This window comes from Octopus sinensis, linkage group LG14 (assembly GCF_006345805.1).
Source record: "Octopus sinensis linkage group LG14, ASM634580v1, whole genome shotgun sequence".
Classification (NCBI taxonomy): domain Eukaryota; kingdom Metazoa; phylum Mollusca; class Cephalopoda; order Octopoda; family Octopodidae; genus Octopus; species Octopus sinensis.
Window position 1 is genome coordinate 14254403 of NC_043010.1, and position 24225 is coordinate 14278627.

General features: G+C 42.4%; 1 protein-coding gene across 1 annotated transcript in view; it reads right to left on the reverse strand.

Annotated features, from left to right (window-relative positions):
* Positions 1–24225, reverse strand: part of LOC115219181 (ribonuclease P protein subunit p30-like) — a 69095-nt gene that overhangs the window by 39181 nt on the left and 5689 nt on the right. The window contains exons 2-5 of the mRNA XM_029789290.2: positions 7773–7852; positions 6444–6521; positions 3068–3142; positions 245–310 (exon numbers count right to left, since the gene is read on the reverse strand). Of these exons, the coding sequence (XP_029645150.1) occupies positions 245–310; positions 3068–3142; positions 6444–6521; positions 7773–7852 (299 nt within the window). The remainder of the gene's footprint in view (positions 1–244; positions 311–3067; positions 3143–6443; positions 6522–7772; positions 7853–24225) is intronic.

The window sequence follows — 24225 nt, forward strand, 5'->3', positions numbered from 1 at the left end:
TGCTGAAAACAGCAGCTAAGTTTCCCTTAAATCTCACCCTGCTGTCTTACGAAAAAGGTCAGTTTGGATGATGTAGTCTTCGATACACTATGGGAAAAAGATGGAATAGTATGGATAGAATGTCTGATCCAGGGGTGAGACAACAACTGCTCTCCTTCACTCTGTCTGTCTGTCTGTCTGTCTCTCTCTCTCTCTCAATACACATACAAAATGAGATAAAGCAGAATACAAAGGATTAGCATACATGAAAGAGGTCCTTGTCACTTGGTTGCACAGCCAGTATGTCATAGGCTTGGATGTCTGCAGAATGCTGTAAGAACACAAGAACAACGAAGAGAATGGTTAATGAAATTGCAACATGGCAGCACTGAAGATGAAGAAGAGGTACGTGAAGCAATGCAAATGGCACACAGACAGGTCAAACTAACTAACGCAAAAGACCTTCATTTTATCATCACTATCATCATCATCATCATCATCAACATTTAACGTCCGTTCTCCATGCTAGCATGGGTTGGACGGTTCGACCGGGGATCTGGGAAGCCAGAAGGCTGCACCAGGCTCCGGTCTTATCTGGCAATGTTTCTACAGCTGGATGCCCTTCCTAACGCCAACCACTCCGTGAGTGTAGTGGGTGCTTTTTACGTGCCACCTGCACTGGTGCCAGGCGAGGCTGGCATCGGCCACGGTCGGATTGGTGCATTTTACGTGCCACCTGCACGGAAGCCAGTCGAGGTGGCACTGGCTTCGGCCACGATTCGGATGGTGCTTTTTACGTACCACCGACACGGATTACTTAACTCCAATGCAGCTCTGATTGATTAGATTGTAACAAGATGAGAGTCTCAGGAACACTTGAGGGGTGTTTGGTCTTATCTTGTCACATACAAGTCGAAGAAAAGGAACCAAAAATCCGCCTGTCTTCAATAACAATAAAGAGTACTTTATTCTTCGGGTTCACAGGTAAAATATATACATATATATTTCTTAAGGGCGAACCGGCAGCCAAGTCCACAGGACTGTACACAAATGTTCACTCAGGCGAGCCAAGAAGATACGGTCTCCGCTCCTATTTCTTTACTACCCACAAGGGGCTAAACACAGAGAGGACAAACAAGGACAGACAAACGGATTAAGTCAATTATATCAACCCCAGTACTTATTTAATAGACCCCGAAAGGATGAAAGGCAAAGTCGACCGCGGCAGAATTTGAACTCAGAACATAACGGCAGACGAAATACCGCTAAGCATTTCGCCCGGCATGCTAACGTTTGTGCCACCTCTCCGCCAAGAAGATACGATCTCCGCTCCTGCTTCGAAGAGAGCTTCTCTATGCGTAGGGTTTTCCCTGAGAGAAGTTTTAGTCACATCCGTTCGTTAGGGCTGCTCTCCCAAAAAAGGACAGATTTAGCGGAGACGCTTTCAGGTTGCAGTTCCTGCGTATGCACATGAGGGAACTTCTGGCGGTCTACCAGAAGCAATCCAATTCTGCGCATGCACGCTGAAACTTCCACAACAGCGTCACTACAAGATCTATAATCAAACATGTTCCAATCATAACTATTCCATTCATTTGTGAGATATTCTTGCCTTAACTCCACTACCCAAAGTTTCTTATTAAATGGATAGGATGTGCTCTGAGAGAAATGTGGCTGCTGTTTCTAGCTTGTCAAGCAATCCCCTAGAGGATTCTTCAGTGGCTCTTGTCATAGTGTCAAGTGTATTTTGTTAGTTGACTTCCATAGTTAGTGGGGCTATGATATGAAGCTAGCAATCTCAACATAGCTGAACATATATTAACCCACCTCATCAAAGGAGAGCAAACTTTACTCAGTTTGTGGATAAAGATTTAGCTGTTATTTTCAACAGATCAAGTGATGACATAAAAGCCAATCCCTTGACCATGTGGTTGCTACCCCAAGAACAGCAGACCAAGTAACCACACATAATACCCATTTCTGGATTATACGGGCCTCTACTTCAATGACAACATGGATGTTGTTACAGAAATTTAGCAGTTAGGTGTAGGAGTGGCTGTGTGGTAAGTAGCTTGCTTACCGACCACATGGTTCAGGGTTCAGTCCCACCGCGTAGCACCTTGGGCAAGTGTCTTCTACTATAGCCTCGGGCCGACCAAAGCCTTGTGAGTGGATTTGGTAGACGGAAACTCAAAAAAGCCCGTTGTATAGATGTATATATATATGTATGTGTGTGTGTGTTTGTGTATCTGTGTTTGTCCTCCCAACATTGCTTGACAATCGCTTGGCAACGCCCGGTCATAGTGCTAGTAGGAAATATTCTGCTCAATACTACAGATTTGTTTGTCACTTGCTTGACCATAACTACTTGAGCATGTCCCTTAGTGGCTAACAATATGTGCATCTCTGATCATGAGCAGGAGGAGTGGGGGAGTATCAGAGCCATGTGTTGAGAGGGATTCTTTGGGGTTTGAATAAATGTAACAAATGCAAATTTTGAAGGAAATAGTAACCATTTTCCCATACGCTCTCAGGGTAAGCAAATAGGAAATAACACTTGCTACCCCAAAAACAAAAATCGTGTTACACAGTGTTATCAATTAACTTTGAAAGTAATCAAAAATTTAAAGAGATTAAGTTTATTAACCCTTTCGTTACCAACCCGGCTGAAACCGGCTCTGGTTCTGTAGTACAAATGTCTTGTTTTCATAAGTTCTGAATTAAAATCTTCCACCAAACCTTAGTCACAATTTATGTTCCGAACACTAGCTTAATGATAACTAAGTTATTTTACTAAATTCTCTATTATATTTAAGATTAAATGAAAGAAACACAGAGCATCTCAACAGAAATACGGTAACAAAAGGGTTAATTAACTGACTTTTTTCCTATTAATCTGGTATGTGGAACACATCAAAAGGTTCTTAAATAAAATTGCAATGGAAGGTTTCAATTTAAATATGATTAGATTAAAACAGGGCTTTTAGTACAAAAAAAAATCGAAAATGGGGTAGGGGTCTTCAAACAGGTTGGTATTAAATGGGTTAACATACTCTCACAACAAAAAACAGGTAAAAAAATTACTCACCAAATTATGAACCTGCTCTGCCTTGGAGAATATTAAAGTCAAACGAGAGAGCTGCTTCAGTTTGGAACCTGTATCCTGCAGCATAAGAGAGTACAACATAATATAATTTGTGTAGAAGAGGTACAATATTATATATACTGTGGTGTGGAAGTACAATATTATAAGTAGTAGGTGATCAATAAGGACCAAGATACCTGGCACTTTGCTGTATTCAAGAAGACCCGTCCTTCACAGCAGAAGTGTTAGGAGGTGCAATGGCCCAATGGTTAGGGCAGCGGACTCGTGGTCGGAGGATCGCGGTTTCGATTCCCAGACCGGGCTTTGTGTGTGTTTATTGAGGGAAAACACTTAAAGCTCCACGAGGCTCTGGCGGGGGGGGGGGACCCCTGTTGTACTCTTTCGCTCACTCTTTCTTCCTGTTTCTTGTCCCCCCGACTTCCTACGCAACCGCTGAGCCTGGATGCGCATTCATCCATCCGTCGATGCTCTCGGAGTCGGGGGTTGACCTGCTTTCTCTTCTGTGGGTCTTACGAATAGCAAAGGACCACGTTTCGGACTTCTCCAAATGCTCAACAAATAAACAAGCAAGCAGAAGTGTTAAGGTCACTACCCCTGGTGAAGAGGATTATCCTGTGGGAGTTGTGTCCCAGTGCCACATTAAAGCGTTTGTTCAGTGCCATGTTAAAAGCACCCAGCACACACTGTAAACTGGTTCGCATTGGGAAGGGCATCCAGCTGTAGAAATCAAGCCAAATCAGACGGGAACTGGTGCCGCTCTCCAGCTTTGGCTAAACTATCCAACCCATACCAGCATGGAAAACAAACATTAAAAGATGACAATGATGATATATACATACATACCACACTCATGTATATTTATTCCACACACATTTTCTATACCATATTTTTATAGACAATAGCCTTGTTGGGCATATCAGTTCAATATACTATTGATTGTGTAAAGGCAAAATTCACACAGGCATCCAGCTGTAGAAACTCTGCCAAATCAAGACTGGAGCCTGGTGCAGCCATCTGATTCGCCAGCCCTCAGTCAAAATCATCCAACCCATGAAAAGTAGACGTTAACCCTTTCGTTACCAACCCGGCTAAAACCGGCTCTGGCTCTTTAGTATAAATGTCTTGTTCCCATAAGTTTTGAATTAAAATCTTCCACCAAACCTTAATCACAATTTATGTTCCTAACACTAGCTTAATGATAACGAAGTTATTTTACTAAATTCTTTGTTATATTTAAAACAATCGAAAGAAACATAGAGCATCTCAAAATAAATATGGTAATGAAAGGGTTAAACGATGATGATGACGACCACCACCACCACTGCCACCACCATTTAATGTTCAATTTTCATGCTGGCATGGATTTAACAGTTTGAATAAATAATAATAATGATAATAATAAACATTGTGTACAGTGCTCAGGTGCACTACAACTCATCTAAAGTGCATATATAATCAGGTGTAGTTTCGAGGGATTTCGGAAAGCATGAGGGCCTTAAAGGATGCAGTGTCATGGCAGTCAACGACTGACGCAGGCAGTTTATTCCATGCTTCAGCAACTCTGAGCGTGAAGAAATGTTTCCGAAAGCCATGGGAGCTGTGTTGTTTTCTGACTTTGTAGGCATGTCCACGTGTGTTAGACACATGGAGATCAAAAAGGTGTTCAGTGTTGTTATTGGTGAGGTGGTTGACAACTTTGTGGGCGTTTACCAAGTCCGTCGCCAGGCGCCGGAGCTTCAGTGAATCCATGCCCAGGGAAACAAGGCGCTCAGAATATGAATGGAAATGGTGAGTCAGGGGCCTGTACCAAGCACCAATGTCTGTTTAACCATGGTTGCCTTTCTTTATGCCAACCAATTTACAGAGTATATAGTGGGTGCTTTTTATATACACGATCATCATCGCAGCATTCAGATTACTCTGATAAATGTATTGATTATCTATTTACCAACGTCGCTTCACTGGCATCTGTGCCAGTGACACGTGTAAAAAGATTTGAGCGAGGTCATTGCCAGTACCACCTGACTGGCCCATGTGTAAAAATTCGAGCAAGGTCGTTGCCAGTACCACCTGAATGCCCCCTGTGCCGGTGGCACGTAAAAAGCACCCACTATACTCTCGGAGTGGTTGGCGTTAGGAAGGGCATCCAGCTGTAGAAACTCTGCCAGATCAAGATTGGAGCCTGGTGCAGCCATCTGATTCGCCAGCCCTCAGTCAAAATCATCCAACCCATGCTAGCATGGAAAGCGGACGCTAAACGATGATGATGATTGCTTTGAATGAATCAGGCCTTATTTCATAGCTTCAAGATTTTGATGATGTGACTATTTATTTTTAGAATTACATTGTAGGATAGGTGTGAGAGGTCAGATCTGGCTGGTTTAAGCATACAATGGAGAAGAATACTTGGGTCTGATATGGCCCCTGTTTAAACACTAAAGGGTTAAAAAGCCTAAAAGACTTAGTAAAGCAATATTAGTATTGTGATCATTTAGAACCATCACATGATGTCAGGACAAGAATATAGACACACGTGTGTGTGTGTGTGTATGTGTGTATATATATATATATATGAGAGAGACCCCCTTCGGTCATGAATGACCATGGGATTGCACCTAGAAAGTTCCTCTCTGAGGCACAAGTCCAGACAAGGTTGTTTATGGAAGACCAGCAGTTGCCCATGCATACCAGCGTCTCTATGCCTCTGATGTTATCCAAGGGACAAGCAAAGGACAACACAGCTCGGCACTACTGATGTCGCAACTCATTACTACAGCTGAGTGAACTGGAGCAAAATGAAATAAAGTGTCTTGCTCAAGGACACAACACACAGCCTGTTCCAAGAACCAAACTCACTACCTCATGACTATGAGCCTGACACTAACCACTAAGCCACGGGCCTTTAAGCATATATATGAAACCCACACATCCCACTTTTATATATATATAGTTAATCCAAACAAGAAAGCACAAAAAAACACAACAACGCGAGGACGTGGAACAAATATAGTATTATTGGATGCTCAGGAAAGAAGGAAAGAAGGTGGGTTTAACATTTCGAGCGGAGCTCTTCATCAGAAACATAGGAGAAGGAAAGATCCAGAGAAGGGAAGACAGAGGAAAAAAAATCGCCAACGGTACACATGAGGTCACACGATGGGCTTCTCTCAATTTTTGTCAGCCAAATCCACTCACAAGGCTTAGCCTGGAAATATAGTACAGGACACTTGCCCAAAGTGCTGTGCAATGGAACTGAACCCAAGACCACATGGTAAGGAAGCAAGCTTCTTAACCACATGTATATATTTGATATTATTCCTTCTTTTCCTCTCTCTCTCTCCCTGTATGTTATACTTACAATGAGCTGCACGTTACTGTGTAGTCTTAACTTCTGTTCCGGTAAAAGAATGTCACGGGGATCTTTTAGCTGCTTCTTCTGAATATAAAACATATAAATAGAGAGAAGAGAGAGATAAAACACTACTAGATTACTTGTTCAAGAGATTCCAGCCAGAGTGTGAGTACAGATGAAGTGAAGATAGAGGGTAGGCACAGAGAAGGGGCCAGAATAAGGTTAACTAATGCCTCTGAACCAAATTTATTTAAACACTTTATGTTAGGACAGGTTCTTGTGATTTTGTTGTTGAGATTGATGTTTAGCCCTAGGCCAATCCTAATGGAGCAAATCAAAGGCATTTCAACTATGACCAACCTGTCATTTTAGGGATAGCTGTTACATTATTTGATGTATCCCCTCTCCTTTTTAAGATGTCATCTGGGGGAAATTTGACTATTTCTAGTAGGGTAAGTGACTAAGTAGTCTTCGCTTCAGCTCAATGTATATGCCATCGTTGTTAAGTCTAAGGTCAACGCTGACCATATTGACCAAAGATTAAAAGCCCTCCAGCCAGGACCATCTCGCATTTTTAAGGGACTGTGGGATTATGTAATCTAAAAATATTCTGTCCTTACACAGAGCAATAGAGTGTGATTTGAAGAGGAGTTGGTTGCTATTTCTAGCATACCTGTCAGCCACATGAAGGTTCCCTTCAAACATATTGAACAGATTGCATAATTAGAAGAGCATCCAACAAAATACGGTACGGTATTTGGTTGCATCCACTTAGGTTCTGAGTTCAAACTCGGCCCAGGTTCATTTTTGCCTTTCATCCTTCCAAGGTTGATAAAATATGTACTGGAGTTTACTAAGTCAGTTGCCAGACGTTGGGGCTTCAATGTATCTATAACCAGGGAAGCAAGGAGTTCAGAGTATGGTAGATGACTGATGGTGGGTATTTGCTTGGTTGCATGTCTCTAAACAGTTCCCAGGAGATCAATGTCCTGAGCAAGATAGGGGTTCCAGACTGGTGATGCAAATTCCAAGTGTGGCCGCACCATAGCTATATACATCTATAACCCTTTAGCATTCAAACCGGCCATATCAGGCCAAAATATTTAGCCTGTTTTCTGTTGAAATGGACCAGATCTGGTTCTTCACCTCAACCTTACAATATCATTCTAAAACTAAACAATCACATCGTCGAAATCTCTCAACTACAAGATAATGCATCATAAATTCAAAACAATATAACTAAACAATCTCACCCATCTCTCACTTATACACTCTTCATCTGCCTCTTCATATACACACACAACACCAAGTCCCCATCCTAACCTAGTCACCTACCTGGTTTTCACCTTTTCCTTTCGTCTTGCCAGTAGGTGGAGGAAGTACTGCGTTGTTGATTGCGACCTGTCTGTAGCCCACTGCAATTGAAGAGAGAGACATAGATTAGTGACACTCACCATCACCATCATGCAATGTCAAGACAAGGAAACACAAAGTCTCACACACACATTCGAGACCTTTGGAAATATGCTGTACGTGAGAAGACCAGGCAGGACAAGTGAGCCCAGCCCACTTATGCATGCCTTTCCTCTCTTGGACACACAAAGACCTGTTGAGGCAAGCGAAGTCGATATCGAACCTCATCCGACGACAGGCACCTATGCTTGCGAAGACCTGTTGGGGCAAGTGAAATCGAAATCGAAATTGAACCAATCCTATGACTGGCACCCGGCAGATGCCAGGACCCCTGGACTGGTGGTACGTAAAAAGCACTATCCGAATCATGGCCGATGCCTCGACTGGCTTCCGTGCCAGTGGCACGTAAAAAGCACCATCCGAATCGTGGCCGTTGCCAGCCTCGCCTGGCACCTGTGCGGGTGGCACGTAAAAAGCACCCACTACACTCACGGAGTGGTTGGCGTTAGGAAGGGCATCCAGCCGTAGAAACACTGCCAGATCAGACTGGGCCTGGTGCAGCCTTCTGGCTTCCCAGAACCCCGGTCGAACCGTCCAACCCATGCTACCATGGAGAACGGACGTTAAACGATGATGATTCTTTCAGTTTCCACCTATCAAATCCACTCATAAGGCTTTGGTTGCTCAGGGCTTAGAAAAAGGCAATTGTCCATGCTGCCCCACACAATGGGATTGAACCCAGAACCAAGTGATTGGGGAGCAAGCTTCTTAACCACACAGACTTGACTTGACAGCATTCACCCGGGGTGGGTTGATCTGGCTTCATTCATCCTCAATGCTGCATCTCTCACAAACGCCGACCAGGCCTGGCGATTTGAGGTTAACGACCACATGATCTCCAACCACTCCTTATTCCAGCGGCGAACGCCGTAGATATGGAGGTCTAGGTTGGGTTCCAGATCAGCCTTGACTGTCATCAGCCAGGTTTTTCGCTATCCACCACATCGCTTTCGCCAACCTCGAAGGGGAGCTGGGGCAGTTGCTTCGTAGATGAATTCTCCTGGTTGACGACAGAGGGCATGACCCAGCCAACGCAGCCGTCTCGTTAAGAAGACTTCTTAACCACACAGCCACAAGCATGGCTGTGTGGTTAAGGTGATGTAGATATTAATAGTAACGGTAATGTGGTGTGGTGTTAGTGATAGTACTGCATTTCTGACTGTCACTGCTGACAAGCACACTGTAAGAGAGAGAGAGAGAGACAATAAACCTGTTTGTTGTTTATACACCTGTCTTCGTCTTTTGTTTTTCTGTAAATTTCAGCTATATGTGTGTGTGGGGGGGGGCGGAATTACAACCGTGTTTCGTGGTCTGCTACCACAACAGCTCCTTTATAGGATCCAGTTAGCTCAAGACATCATCAGGAGGAACCACGTCCGGTTTCGGCCCCTACTCCTCTACCGTTTTGACGTGGCAGGGCTCCCCCTTTTGGAGGTGTCTTCAGCTCTGGTGTTGGGTGCATGTCTTCTTTCTTCTGTTCCCTGGCCTCTTCGATGTATCGTCAGTGAGTGTCAGCCAGTGACTGACTGACTGACTTGTCAAATTTTTCCCTTTAAACACCTGCTGCTAGGCTCTAGCAGGCAGCCCCAGCAAGTTGTCACGTGTGCCTCAGTGGGGCTATTTTTCACATTTATAATAAAATAAATATATACAAATTAGAAAAATAATAAAAAAAAAAAATTTGCAGTACAGTACTGTTTCTACTTCGCGGATTTTCACCTATCGCGGGGGTGGGGTTTGGAATGTAACACCTGCAACAGTCGAGTGATTACTGTATTTACACACACACACATTATTTAAAACAGTTTGATCTGCCCCATACAACTTAAAGTTTCATATGCTATTTACAGAAACTTAGCTTGTCAGACTCAGTTACCTCCAGCTGACTGAGCCCGATGAGTTATGCTTCGAACCATGCAGGTCCACAGTGGGACTAAACAGAATGTCAGAAATGCCATTAACAACGAGGAAGCTTAGAGACACAGCAACCATCAGATGAAGACGGAGCAATCACCATGTGTGTGTATGTGTGTGTGTCCTTGTCTTGACATTACTCTTTTACTCTTTTACTTGTTTCAGCATTGACTGCGGCCATCTGCACAGCACGCCTTTAGCCTAGCAAATCGACCCCCAGGACTTATTCTTTGTAAGCTTATAGTACTATTCTATCGGTCTCTTTTGTCGAAACGCTAAGTACGGGGACGTCGTACAACACCAGATCGGTTGTCAAGCGATGTTGGGAGGGGGGGGGACAAACACAGACACACATATACGACGGGCTTCTTTCAGTTTCCGTCTACCAAATCCACTCACAAGGCATTGGTCAGTCCGAGGCTATAGTAGAAGACACTTGCCCAAAGTGCCATGCAGTGAGACTGAACCCGGAACCATGAGGTTCGTAAGCAAGCTACTTACCACACAGCCACTCCTACGCCTATACATGATGTTTGTGAGAGTCCCTGTCATACAGGCAGTGTCCTTCGTTTCAAATATCCTATGTAAACCTGTCTGACCAAGGGAAATAGCACCTTGCTTGGAAACAAGTAAGAAGTGCTGACAAATAGGGAATCCAGCCATAGAAAATCTGTCTCAGTTAACTCTGTCTGACCCATACAAGTATGGAAAAGTGAACATTAAGATGACGGTGCAAGCCGTCTTTTTAGAGGCCACTGGCTGAAATCTCTGAGTTGGGAATTTGCCTCAACATTCAACTTTACAGACAGACATTTTAAGATAGTGACCTTGATAATATTATTCAAATTTAGGAATTCAAATGTGAATTTGTAAACATGTAAACCAGGTTGTCATTAGATATTCAGATGAAATATCTGAATCCAGAACCGACAACTGAAATATGCGACAAAACAACTTCCTATTTTAGCTTATAATAATTCTGCTTGTCATTGTTACTTGGCCCGTCAGTAATGCTTTCACGTGATTAGATTTTGACTGAGGGCTGGCAAACCAGATGGCTGCACCAGGCCCCAGTCTTGATCTGGCAGAGTTTCTACAGCTGGATGCCCTTCCTAACGCCAACCACTTCAAGATAATAATTCTGCTTGTCATTGTGTTACTTGGCCCATCAGTAATGCTTTCACGTGATTAGATTTTGACTGAGGGCTGGCAAACCAGATGGCTGCACCAGGCCCCAGTCTTGATCCGGCAGAGTTTCTACAGCTGGATGCCCTTCCTAATGCCAACCACTCCAAGATAATAATTCTGCTTGTCATTGTGTTACTTGGCCCATCAGTAATGCTTTCACATGATTAGAGAAAAAGAGGAAGAAAGAAAAAGGGAGAGAGAAAAAGGGGGAGAGAGAAGCGTTCATGAAATGAGGTAGAGGGAATGTAATTGTAATGTTTTCATGAGATTAGTTGAAGGGAAAGAGAAGGAGAAAGAGAAAGAAAAAGACGGAGAGAAACGTCCGTGGCATGTAATAATTTTAGTAGAGGGGTAATTGATTCAATCAAAACATCAGAATCAAGACACACTGACTGAATTACAAAGCAAAAACTACTTCATATTGGATACTCGCCCAAGGTGCCACGCAGTGGGACTGAACACGGGACCATGTGGTTGGGAAACAAGCTTCTTCCCACACAGCCGTCAAATTTTCGTACGAGTTTTATTTGTTTGTATTAAGTATTGTGACATTGTTTCGTCTCTTTACTTCCTTTTTCTCATGCTATTTTCCCCACGTGTCGCTATGTTCACATGCTCGGTCAAAACCTGCTGTGGTTAAGTAATAAACAAATTATGTCGCTTTGCAAGTTTTTTTCTTACACTGCAGTTTTTCTAGAATGCGCAGTTTTGTGAGATATTGTTTTCTTCTTCTCTTGACGAGTTCAGGCTTTGCTGAAGCACGACCATTTCCATGGTGTGACACTTATTTTAATGACCTCGGAAAGACAAAAAAAAACAAAGTAGACTTGTGACAAATTTAGAAGTCAGACTATACGGTAATGAAACCAAGGAACAAGGTATTTCGCCTGATGTTCTGCCGGTTATGCAACCCACTCTCAGGCATTAAATAGATTTTGTTTTTACCTTTCACCATTCAGAATACTTGTTTATTCACATGGTTTTGAATTAATCATGTATGGGTGCCATCATCATCATCACCGTTTAACCCTTTAATGTTCAGATTATTCAATCAAACATAATGCCTATTAATTCCCATTTATTTGAATTAATCATGCATTATCTCATATCTTCAAGATCTTGATGGTGTAATTACTTAATATAGAATAACATTGTAGGGTAGGTGTGAGGGCCTGGATCTGATCAGTTTGAACATAAAACAGATTAACTATTTTGGCCGGATATGGCTGGTTTAAATGCTAGCGCATGTTGGACGATTTTGACTGAGAGCTGGCGAACCAGATGGCTGCACCAGGCTCCACTCAACAAAGAGACAACCACACAACGCCTTGTCCTGCATCCCTGTAATATAGTGTTGGAATTTCAGCAAAAACACTGACACCATTCAGCATTTGTAAATTCATTTCACTATTACTTACTGATATTCACACATCATTTGTACTTTGATTTAACTACAATTTACTGATGTTCCTTATCAAAAACATTTCTTGTTCCCTTAAGCTAATCTTCTATATGATATACTTATTTTCCTTGCATTAATGTAACATAGTGTCTGAATTTCATTTCATCATCATCATCATTTAACGTCCGTTTTCCATGCTGGCATGGGTTGGACGATTTTGACTGAGGGCTGGCGAACCAGACAGCTGCACCAGGCTCCAGTCTGATCTGGCAGAGTTTCTATAGCTGGATGCCCTTCCTAACGCCAACCACTCCGTGAGCATAGTGGGTGCTTTTTACGTGCCACCGGCACGGGGGCCAGTCAGGCGGTACTGGCAACGACCTCGCTCAAATCCTTTTACACATGCCACCAGCACAGGTGCCAGTAAGGCGACTTTGGTAACGATCACGCTCAAATGGTGCTCTTTTACGTGCCACTGGCACGGAAGCCATTTGGCTGCTCTGGCAACGATCACGCTCGGATGGTGCTCTTGGCACCCTACTAGCACAGGCACAAGTGCCAGTAAGGCGACGCTGGTAACAATCACGCTCGAATGGTGCCCTTTAAGTGCCACTAGCATGGAAGCCGGTTGGCTGCTCTGGCAATGATCACGCTCGGATGGTGCTCTTGGTACCCTACTAGCATGGGCACAAGTGCCAGTAAGGCGAGGCTGGTAACAATCATGCTCGAATGGTGCCCTTTAAGTGTCACTGGCACGGAAGCCAGTTGGCTGCTCTGGCAACAATCACGCTCGGATGGTGCTCTTGGTACCCTACTAGCACAGGCACAAGTGCCAGTAAGGCAAGGTTGGTAACGATCACGCTCGAATGGTGCCCTTTAAATGCCACTGGCATGGAAGCCGGTTAGCCGCTCTGTCAATGATCACGCTCGTATGGTGCTCTTTGCACCCTGCTAGCACAGACGCCTAGATTAACATATCAAAATTTGATATTATATATCCATGCATTTGCGTAAATATGTGTAAATGCGTATGCACGTCTTGTTATGTGTGTGTATGTGACTTTGTAAGAGTGTGTATTTTGGTGTATACCTGCGTGCTTTTCTGTGTATACATGTGTGTGTATGTGTGTAGATGTGAGAGGATGCTGGACCTGCCAGGTTTGAACATAAAACAGGAAGAGTATCTGGACTGGATGTGGCTTTAGCTACTTGAAAACACAATAGAGTTCTGGAGCCTCAAAGTGCTCTCAATTGAAGCTGGATGACTCGTAATAATAATAGTTACTAACTCACACCCCATTCTTATTTCTTTACTGCCCACAAGGGGCTACACAAAGAGGGGTCAAACAAGGACAGACAAACGGATTAAGTCGATTACATCGACCCCAGTGCATAAATGGTACTTATTTAATCGACCCCGAAAGGATGAAAGGCAAAGTCGACCTCAGCAGAATTATCGACCCCAGTGCATAACTGGTACTTATTTAATCGACCCTGGTGCATAACTGGTACTTATTTAATCGACCCCAAAAGGATGAAAGGCAAAGTCAACCTTGGCAGAATTATTGACCCCAGTGCATAACTGGTACTTATTTAATCGACCCCGAAAGGATGAAAGGCAAAGTCAACCTTGGCAGAATTATTGACCCCAGTGCATAACTGGTACTTATTTAATCGACCCCGAAAGGATGAAAGGCAAAGTCAACCTTGGCAGAATTATTGACCCCAGTGCATAACTGGTACTTATTTAATCGACCCCGAAAGGATGAAAGGCAAAGTCGACCTCGGCAGAATTATCGACCCCAGTGCATAACTGGTACTTATTTAATCGACCCCGAAAGGCAAAGTCGACCTCAGAGGAATTTGAACTCAGAACACAGCGGCAGATGAAATACTACCAAGCATTTCGCCCGGCGTGCTAACGCTTCAGCCAGCTCGCTGCCTCATACTTACACCCCATTCTGGAGTAACCCCGCACCTCATCAAATTATGACCCTAGTCCACCAGTGAGATATGCACTTCATCTTGAGAAACACTAATGTAATGGCTTTCCCCCACTGACTTATCTTAGCTTGGTTTGGCTACGATGATAATAATTATTTCTTTACTACCCACAAGAGGCTAAACACAGAGGGGACAAACAAGGACAGACAAACGGATTAAGTCAATTACATCGACCACAGTGAACTGGTACTTAATTTATCGACCCCAAAAGGATGAAAGGCAAAGTCGACCTCGGCGGAATTTGAACTCAGAACCTAATGGCAGATGAAATACGGCTACGCATTTCACCCGGCGTGGTGGTAATGATGATAAAGATACCACTAGTGGTGGTGGTGGAGGTTGTGATGATAGTAGTGATGCGAATGAAAAGATTAAATTTTGGGAGGGTTTTTTATTTTTGTTATTTTTAATAGCTTGATCCAGAGGAGTAAGAACAATACCTAAATCAGCCCTGGTCAAGTAAACTGATGATGAAAGGCATTCCAGCTTTGATCACACTGTCCCATCTCATACCATCCCATCCAGTCTTTATAGAGACATAGTTTGTCTCAGTCTACCAGTGTCTTTCACTTTGTTTAAAGATGGTCCAGTTCAATTTCTGAGAGATTTTGAAGCTATTTTGAGCCGGTAGAGCATCTACATAGCAGCTCCTTATGGTTATGATGATGAGGAGGAGGAGGAGGGAAGGCAATTAGGATCTATTTCTGAAATTAGAATTGATGACAATGGCAGCAATGATGAATGATGATGGTGGTGGTTGTAATGACAATGGTGAGGGTAGTGGTGCTGGTGGTGATTGTGGTGGTGACTATGATGATGATGATGGTGGTGGTTGTGGTGGTGACTATGATGATGGTGTTGGTGGTTGTGGCGGTGACTATGATGATGGTGGTGGTGGTTGTGGTGGTGACTATGATGATGATGGTGGTGGTGGTTGTGGTGGTGACTATGATGATGATGGTGACTATGATGATGGTGGTGGTGGTGGTGACTATGATGATGGTGTTGGTGGTGGTTGTGGTGGTCACTATGATGATGATGTGGTGGTGGTTGTGGTGGTGACTATGATGATGATGGTGGTAGTGGTAGTTGTAGTGGTGACTATGATGATGGTGTTGGTGGTGGCGGTGGTAATAGTGATACAGGTGATGTTGATGATGATGATGATCATCATCATCATCATCATGATAATGACAAGGTTGGTGATGATGCAAGTAGTAATGCAAAAGATTATGAAAATGGAAGTAGTAATGGTTTCCATTCAATGTCAGAACAAAATAAAGGATAAATGCATGGAGGAGGGGGCGTGGGAGGGCAGGGCAGAATCTGTTGTGGTGGTGGTGGTGGTGGTGGTGGTGGTTGTGTGATGGAGGGGGATAAGAACTCTCCGCTAACAGGGACAAGGTCACACAAGCCAGTGTCTTTCCACTAAACACTTAAATCCCCCCACCACTACCACCACCACCACCTCCAACCCCCAACCCATGAACCACTGGTGGAAGTTGACATTGTAACGGTGAGTAGGGGGCTAGTGGAGAAGGCGGTGGGGGGGGGAGCTGGAAGGAAAGGATGGAAGTAAAACGAAGGGGAAGAGAATGGGAAGAAAAAGAGAAAAAAAGGAGACAGACATGTATTTGTGAGAGAGAGAGAGAGAGAGAGAGAGAAAGAGAGAGAGAGAAAGAGAGAGAGAGAGAAAGAGAGAAAGGGAGAGGGTGTGTGCTGGAGATGTGTAGATGGTAGTGATGAGGGAACAAACAAGGACATGCCATCTCAGTGAGGCGGTGGAGCAACACTTACTCTGACCACTGTTGCAAGAGGGACCTCCTATGCAGTTGCTCAGTCTGCTGGAAATAGCAGCTAAATCATCATTAAATCAAGAGTCACTTGCCTTAAATGAACACGGGTATATATTGAATCGTGCAGTCAGTGAGAAATATACAAAACGATGGTGGTCATGGTTGGAACATCACTGATCATAGCTACACTTAATCATAACTACTCCTTTATAATAAGAGGGATATCTGTCCTTAATAAAAAAAAAAAACCTTTCAGTCAAGAATGACCATGGGATTGCACCTAGAAAGTTACCCTCTGAGGCCCAAGTCCAAGCATCAATGTTATCCAAGGGCCGATACAGCATGGCACTAAAGATATTGCAACTCATTTCTACAGTTGAGTGAACTGGAGCAACGTGAAATGAAGGGTCTTGCTCAAGAACATAACACACAGCCCAGTCAGGAAACTGAACTTACTAACTCATGATTGTGGGTCCGACACTCTAACCACTGACCCTGACCCTAACCGTAACCCTAAAACCAGTACAAACACACAAGTGATGTCATAAATAACAGTGACAAACGAAAAATACACCACCAATAGTTGTTATTGACAAACAGCGGCAGTAATTTATTGAGCTGAATACACGTCATTGATTGGTTGAAATTACCGAAATACGACAACTTTAACCCCTTAGTGTTCAGATTATTCTATCAAACATAATGCTTATTGATTCACATTGATTTGAATTAATCATGCATTATCTCATATCTTCAAGAGCTTGATGGTGTAATTACTTAATGTAGAATAACATTGTAGGGTAGGTGTGAGGGCCTGGATCTGGTCAGTTTGAACGTAAAACAGATTAAATATTTTGGCCGGATATGGCCGGTTTAAATACTAAAGTGTTAAGGTGAAATAACTTCATAAATTTAAGTTTTTCTCAAAAGTGTTAAGAGTAAAACATCTCTCTATATATAAACGGCAAAATGTCTGTCTGTTTGAGTGTCCTTTATACAAATCCACAATGTTTCAGTTAGAGGGCTCGCACTTTCTTTGGTCACTCAAAACCGTCCAAGGGTGGTTGTGCACATCTTTACATTTCCCGGAACCATTTGGTTCGTAAGCAAGCTACTTACCATACAGCCACTCCTACACCTATTTTTTTTTTTTTTAAACTGCATTTGTTTCAATTTAAAAATATTCTTTTCTTTATCTTTCAGTCCTTGGACCCTAGCCAAGCTGGGGCATGGCTTCCAAGGGTTCAGTCAAACGAATCAATCCTAGTACTTTTTTTAAAACCTGGCACCCATTGATTTCTTTTGCCAAAGATACAGAGACATAAACAAACCAATACACACACACAAATATATACATACAATGGGCTTCTTTCAGTTTCCATCTAGAAAATCCACTCACTTCTTATCACACAGCTATGCCTGCACATATAGCCATAGTAAATTTAATAAAATACTTGGAAACCATCCCACTTGAGACAACCTCTGGTCCTATTAAACAACTTCCTATTTTAAAGTGATCCATATTAAACCTGATATCAAAATTTTATGATAATTTTATATTTCAAATACTAGCTTAATAATGATAAGGTTACTTTACTAAATTTTTCATTATTTTCTAAATTAACAATCGCAGGTGTGGCTATATGGTAAGAAGTTTGCTTCCGTTCCCACCGCAGCACACCTTGGGTGAGTGTCTCTTACTATAGCCTTGGGCGGACCAAAGCCTTGTAAGTGGATTTAGTAGAGGGAAACTGAACGAAGCCCATTGTGTGTCATCATTGTTTAACGTCCGTTTTCATTGTAGCATGGGTTGCACAGTTCGACCGGGGTCTGGGAAGCCAGAAGGCTGCGCCAGGCTCCAGTCTGGTCTGGCAGTGTTTCTACAACTGGATGCCCTTCCTAATGCCAAACACTCTGCGAGTGTAGTGGGTGCTTTTTACATGCCACCGGCACAGGGGCCAGAGGAGGCTGGCAAACGGCCACGATCGGTTGGTGCTTTTTAAGTGTCACTGACACGGACGCCAATTAGGTGGCGCTAGCATCAGCCACGTTCGGATGGTGCTTTTTAAGTGCCACCGGCACATAGGCATATATAATTAACTAAAATGTAATTAAATTAATTATACTGTATTCAAACTCTCCATTTTCTTATATATATATATATATATATATATATATATATATATAATATATATTATATCAGGCATGTACCGTCAGTAATTACTTAGAGTAGGTAGTTGATGACCTTTATGAAGTAAAACACAAAATTAAGCAAAACAGAGATGCACAACTGAGTTGAAGGCAGATTTATTTCTGTCTTTATAGCACGTAAAGAAAACAGTGTTGCAGGAGTGTACGCAGCATGTGTACTACAGCAGTACTATGTGTAGCTTAAATACTGAGATTGAAAAAGCAGGGCAAATTATGCCTACCTAATCTACAAAAAAAAAATATATATTTTGCATTTTATGCATAGTAATCAGAGTAACCTTCATAATTTTACTGAATTAGGTGCATATTTTGCCATAAAAGGAAAATGTTGATATCGATCTATTTTATTCAGAGTAGGCACTGCCTACCTCGCCAGCAGGTTCCGGACGGACGGACGGACATGTGTGTGCATGACTGTGTTTCTCCCTCACCACTTCTTGACAACCAGTGCTGATGTATTGATGTCCACATAACTTAACAATTTGGCTTAAGAGACCCATAGAATGAGTACCAGGTGTAAAAAACAAGTAACAGGGACAATTTGTTCAAATGAAATTCTTTAAGACAATGCCCCAGCATGGCCGCAGTCTAATGACTGAAACAAGTAAAAGAATAAAAGCAGTGTAATTCAACAGAAATATGGTAACAAAAAGGTTAAGCTGCTGTGTGGAACACAAATTAACATGTTTTGATAGGAAGTTTTACCTAAGATCACTTTAACCCCTTAGTGTTCATATTAGTCTGTCAAATGCAATTGTTTTGAATCAATTATGCATTTTCTCATAGCTTTGAGATTTTCATGATGTGATTACTTATTCTTAGAATGAGATTGTAGTGTAGGTGTGACATGCCAGATCTGGCCAGTTTGAATATTAAACAGGTAGAATGCTTGGGCTGGATATGGTTTGTTTAAACTAGCCATACCTGGCCAAAATATTCTACCTGTTTTATCATAAAACCAGCCAAATTTCACATCTACCCTACAATGTCACTCTAAAAATAAACAATCACATCATCAAAATCTCAAACCTACAACACCTATTTCTTTACTACCCACAAGGGGCTAAACACAGAGGGAACAAACAAGGACAGACAAACGGATTAAGTTGATTACATCGACCCCAGTGCGTAAATGGTACTTAATTTATCGACCCCGAAAGGATGAAAGGCAAAGTCGACCTCGGTGGAATTTCAACTCAGAACGTAGCGACAGGCGAAATACCTATTTCTTTATTACCCACAAGGGGCTAAACAAGGACTGACAAAAGGATTAGGTCGATTATATCGACCCCAGTGCGAAACTGGTACTTTATTTATCGACCCCGAAAGGATGAAAGGCAAAGTCGACCTCGGCGGAATTTGAACCCAGAACGTAACGGCAGATGAAATACAGCTACGCATTTCGCCCGGCATGCTAACGTTTCTGCCAGCTCGCCGCCTACAACATAATATCATGATTAATTCAAAACAATGTAAATAAATAAACATCACATTTTTAACAGAGTAATCTGAATGTTAAAGAGTTAAAACAAAAATATGCAATTTGAGGGAAATTTTGCTGTTATTTCTAGAAGGTTGAGTGACCACTTAGAGATTCTTTTCGTTCATCCTATTTACTTATAGAGTTGGAGTGATCGGCACTTAACTCTAGTGGTGTATATCCCAGTGCTTGGAGATAATTAGGTTAATCCTGCTACTAATTTTGTGTGTCAATGTTTATTTTTGCTTTATATTTGGCTTTATCGAGAGAAAAAGATTAACCCTTTCGTTACTGTATTTATTTTGAGATGCTCTGTGTTTCTTTTAATTAATTTTAAAAATAACAAAGAATTTAGTAAAATAACTTAGTTATCATTAAGATAGTGTTAGGAATATAAATTGTGACTAAGATTTGGAAACAAGACATTTATACCACAGAACCAGAGGCAGTTTCAGCCGGGTTGGTAATGAAAGGGTTAAAATTGTTAGGATGATAATGTCATAGTGTTCTGGAGTGTCGCAGATGCACCTTCATCAAATGGTAAGAATACTATTGTAGTAATGTACTGGCGTATATTAAAGACGTCTGGACTGAGCAGGAGAGGTGATAATGTTCCGGACGAAGTATTGCCTTGAGCTAGCTGGACTGAGTGGGAAGAACAATGGGATCTTTTCGGTTCGAACGGCAGTTTTTAACATAATTTCTAGGTAACTAAAAAATGTTAAACTTCGTATACTGGTAGAATGTGTTTATAAAACATCTTTTTCTCTTGGCTTTATTGAGAAAATTCTATAGTTTGTAAGATATTTGTTGTTGTTTTTTCTTCAATTTCTGCAATTTCAACCAATCAATGATGTCCATTGAGGTAAAAAAAAAAACATTCTGTGCCGTATGAATATGTCCCTCGTTTAAGAAACGGATTGGGTTTATTTACATTTGTGAAGAAAAAAAGATACCCTTCCCCCACCCCTAAAACAGATTGAAATGCAATAGATCGATACTAGGGTCATAATTATGGGTGACAATTTCATATGACATCACTAGAAAAAAGTGCTGTTCAAACTGAAAAGATCCGAACAATGTCTAAAACAGATTGAAATGCAATAGATCGATACTAGGGTCATAATTATGGGTGACAATTTCATATGACAGCGCTAGAAAAAACTGCCATTCAAACCAAAAAGTTCCGAACAATGTCTAAAACAGATTGAAATGCAATAGACCGATACTAGGGTCATAATTATGGGTGACAATTTCATATGACACTGCTAGAAAAAACTGCCGTTCAAACCGAAAAGATCCGAACAATGTCCTTAAGATGGTGCTGTAGAAGTGTTCTGGACTGAGTGGAAGGGATAATAGAGTAAGGATGGTGCTGTAGTGGTATCCTGAAGTGTTGTAGATGGGTTTGGATTGAGTGGGAGAAATAGTGTTATGGAATGTTATAGGATGTTCTGTGGTTAGAAGCTTGCTTCTCAACCACATGGTTCTAGGTTCAGTCCTACTGCATGGCACCTTGTGCAAGTATTTTCTACTATAGCCTTGGGCCGACCAAAGTCTTGTGAGTGGATGTGGTAGATGGAAACTGAAAGAAGCCTATTGTATGTGTGTGTGTGTGTGTGTCGCTTGTCCCCACCCTCATCACCACCACCACTTAACAACCAGTGTTGGTGTGTTTACGTCCCCATAACTTAGCAGTTTGGCAAAAAGGACTGGGGTCGATTCATTCTTCAAGGCGGTGCCCCAGCATGGCCATAGTCTAATGACTGAAACAAATAAAAGGTAAAAGACATCCCTGCAGGGTAGTATTGTTTTGGAGTGTTGTAAGATCTATCTTGATTTGAGTGTGAGTGGGAGTGATATATAGCTCTAGTGATGTTGTAGTAAGTGTTTTAGAGTGCTGCAGACATGTTCTTGACTGAATGGAAGAAACAATGCTCTTATGATATTTTGTGGTAGAGTTCTGGGGTTATTATAAATGTGTCTGAGTGTCTGAGGATGACTATGCTTATTGTGACAAGGACTGTGAGGTATGGAGCTTATTGTGACATTAAACTGTTTAAGTGTATCTCTAGGTAGTTGTGACCATCCCATCTTATTTTCAGACACAATCTAGGACTACATTATCCTATATACCAGTGGTTCTCAACCAGGGTTCCGCCAGTACAGTCCGGGGGTTTCGCAAGAAGTTACAAAACGGCTAAAATTGGCAGTAATTTTAAATTCTCCTGTGCAGATATGTGTGCATAAGACTATTAAATTATTGCACAGGGGTTCCCCGAGCCAGTGGAATGTTTCCTTGGGGTTCCGCTGCAGCAAAAAGTTTGAAAAGCACTGCTATATACCCTTAACTTTTTCTTTTCCGGCTTTTTTTTTTTGAGATAGAAGGGTGATGCTGATGATGGTGTGATGCTGATGATGGTGTGATTTGGTTGCTATTTCTAGCAAGCTAGGCAAACGAGTGGAGGCTATCTCTTAGTAATGTAAAAGTAATAAGAAAAGGTAGTGGAGATGGTGGTGGTGGTGGTGGGGTTGGGTAATGTGTTTGTGTGTCTGTTTGAGCATGTGTATGCCAATAGTTGTTATATGGTGCTGGTATGTGCATGTATACCTGAAGGATGGATGAAAGAGGAAAACAACAGTGTATCTAGGGGCTACATTATCCCATAGGCGCAGGAGTGGCTGTGTGGTAAGTAGCTTGCTTACCAACCACAGGGTTCCAGGTTCAGTCCCACTAAGTGGCATCTTGGGCAAGTGTCTTCTGCTATAGCCCCGGGCCGACCAATGCCTTGTGAGTGGATTTGGTAGACGGAAACTGAAAGAAGCCCGTCCTATATATGTATATATATGTGTATGTGTGTGTGTCCCCCTAGCATTGCTTGACAACCGATGCTGGTGTGTTTACGTCCCCATCACTTAGCGGTTCGGCAAAAAAGACCGATAGAATAAGTACTGGGCTTACAAAGAATAAGTCCTGGGGGTCGAGTTGCTCGACTAAAGGCGGTGCTCCAGCATGGCCGCAGTCAAATGACCGAAACAAGTAAAAGAGTAAAGAGTATATGCCCCTGCCCCTTTTTTGTGATAGCAGGGTGTGATTTGGCTGCTATTTCTAGCAATCTGAGCAACCAAGTGGAGGCTAACTCATAGTAATGTAAAATAGGAAAAGGTGGTGGAGATGGTGGTGGTGGTGGTGGTAGGGAAGTGTGTGTGTGTGTGCTTGAGCATATGTTTGCCAAGAGTTGTTATGTAGTGGTGGTGGTGTGTGAAGGGGTGTTGATATACCTGAAGGATGAAAGAGAGGAAGATGAGGAGTAGGGGGGGTCTGAAGGTGAACTAAGGTAACTAACAAACACAGCTGACCTTGAAATATCCAATAATATGAGAGGTAGAAGAGAGAGAAAAAGAGAGAGAGAGAGAGAGAGTGTGTGTGTGTGTGTGTATGCATCTGTGTTTGTATTCTTAGTGCCAGCCATGTGTGTGAAAGTGAGTGAGCGTGTCTGTGTGTGTATGGGTGTGTGTGTGCGTGCGTGTAAGCAAGCAGTGCCCTTTTTTTTTGTCCTGGTCCAGGGTCACAATCTACCATGCACCTTCTGTTTGACCAGGGGGGATGGGGAGGAGGGTGAAGTAACAGTGAGGAAGGAGAATATCGCTCAAGAGGAAGCAGACAGGTGAAACATCACCTCACCCCTACAAACACCATATACCCTTTCTCACTTCCTTTCTTTCTTCCCAGTGCATGATGTCACTATGTAGTCCCTTCCTTCCTTCCTTCCTTCCTCCCACCCCACCTACTGATAGTGTACGTACACACAATGTCCTCTCCGAAATACTTTGCGGTATTTCGACTGTCGTTACGTTCTGAGTTCAAATTCCACCGAAGTCGACTTTGCCTTTCATCCTTTCAGGGTCGATAAATAAAGTACCAGTTACACACTGGGGTTGATGTAATCAACTTAATCCCTTTGTCTGTCCTTGTTTGTCTCTTCTGTGTTTAGCCCCTTGTGGGTAATAAAGAAATAGGTATTTCGTCTGCCATTACGTTCTGAGTTCAAATTCCACCGAGGTTGACTTTGCCTTTCATTCTTTCAGAGTCGATAAACAAAGTACCAGTTTCGCACTGGGGTCGATGTAATCGACTTAATCCTTTTGTCTGTCCTTGTTTGTCTCCTCTATGATTATCCCCTTGTGGGCAATAAAGAAACATATACTTCAACAGAAGAATTCCTCTCAGCAAATAAGAACTACACCACTCTCTCCGCCTAATTCACCTAATCTACTTCCACCATACCACCCATCACTGGATGATCTCATCCAGATAAA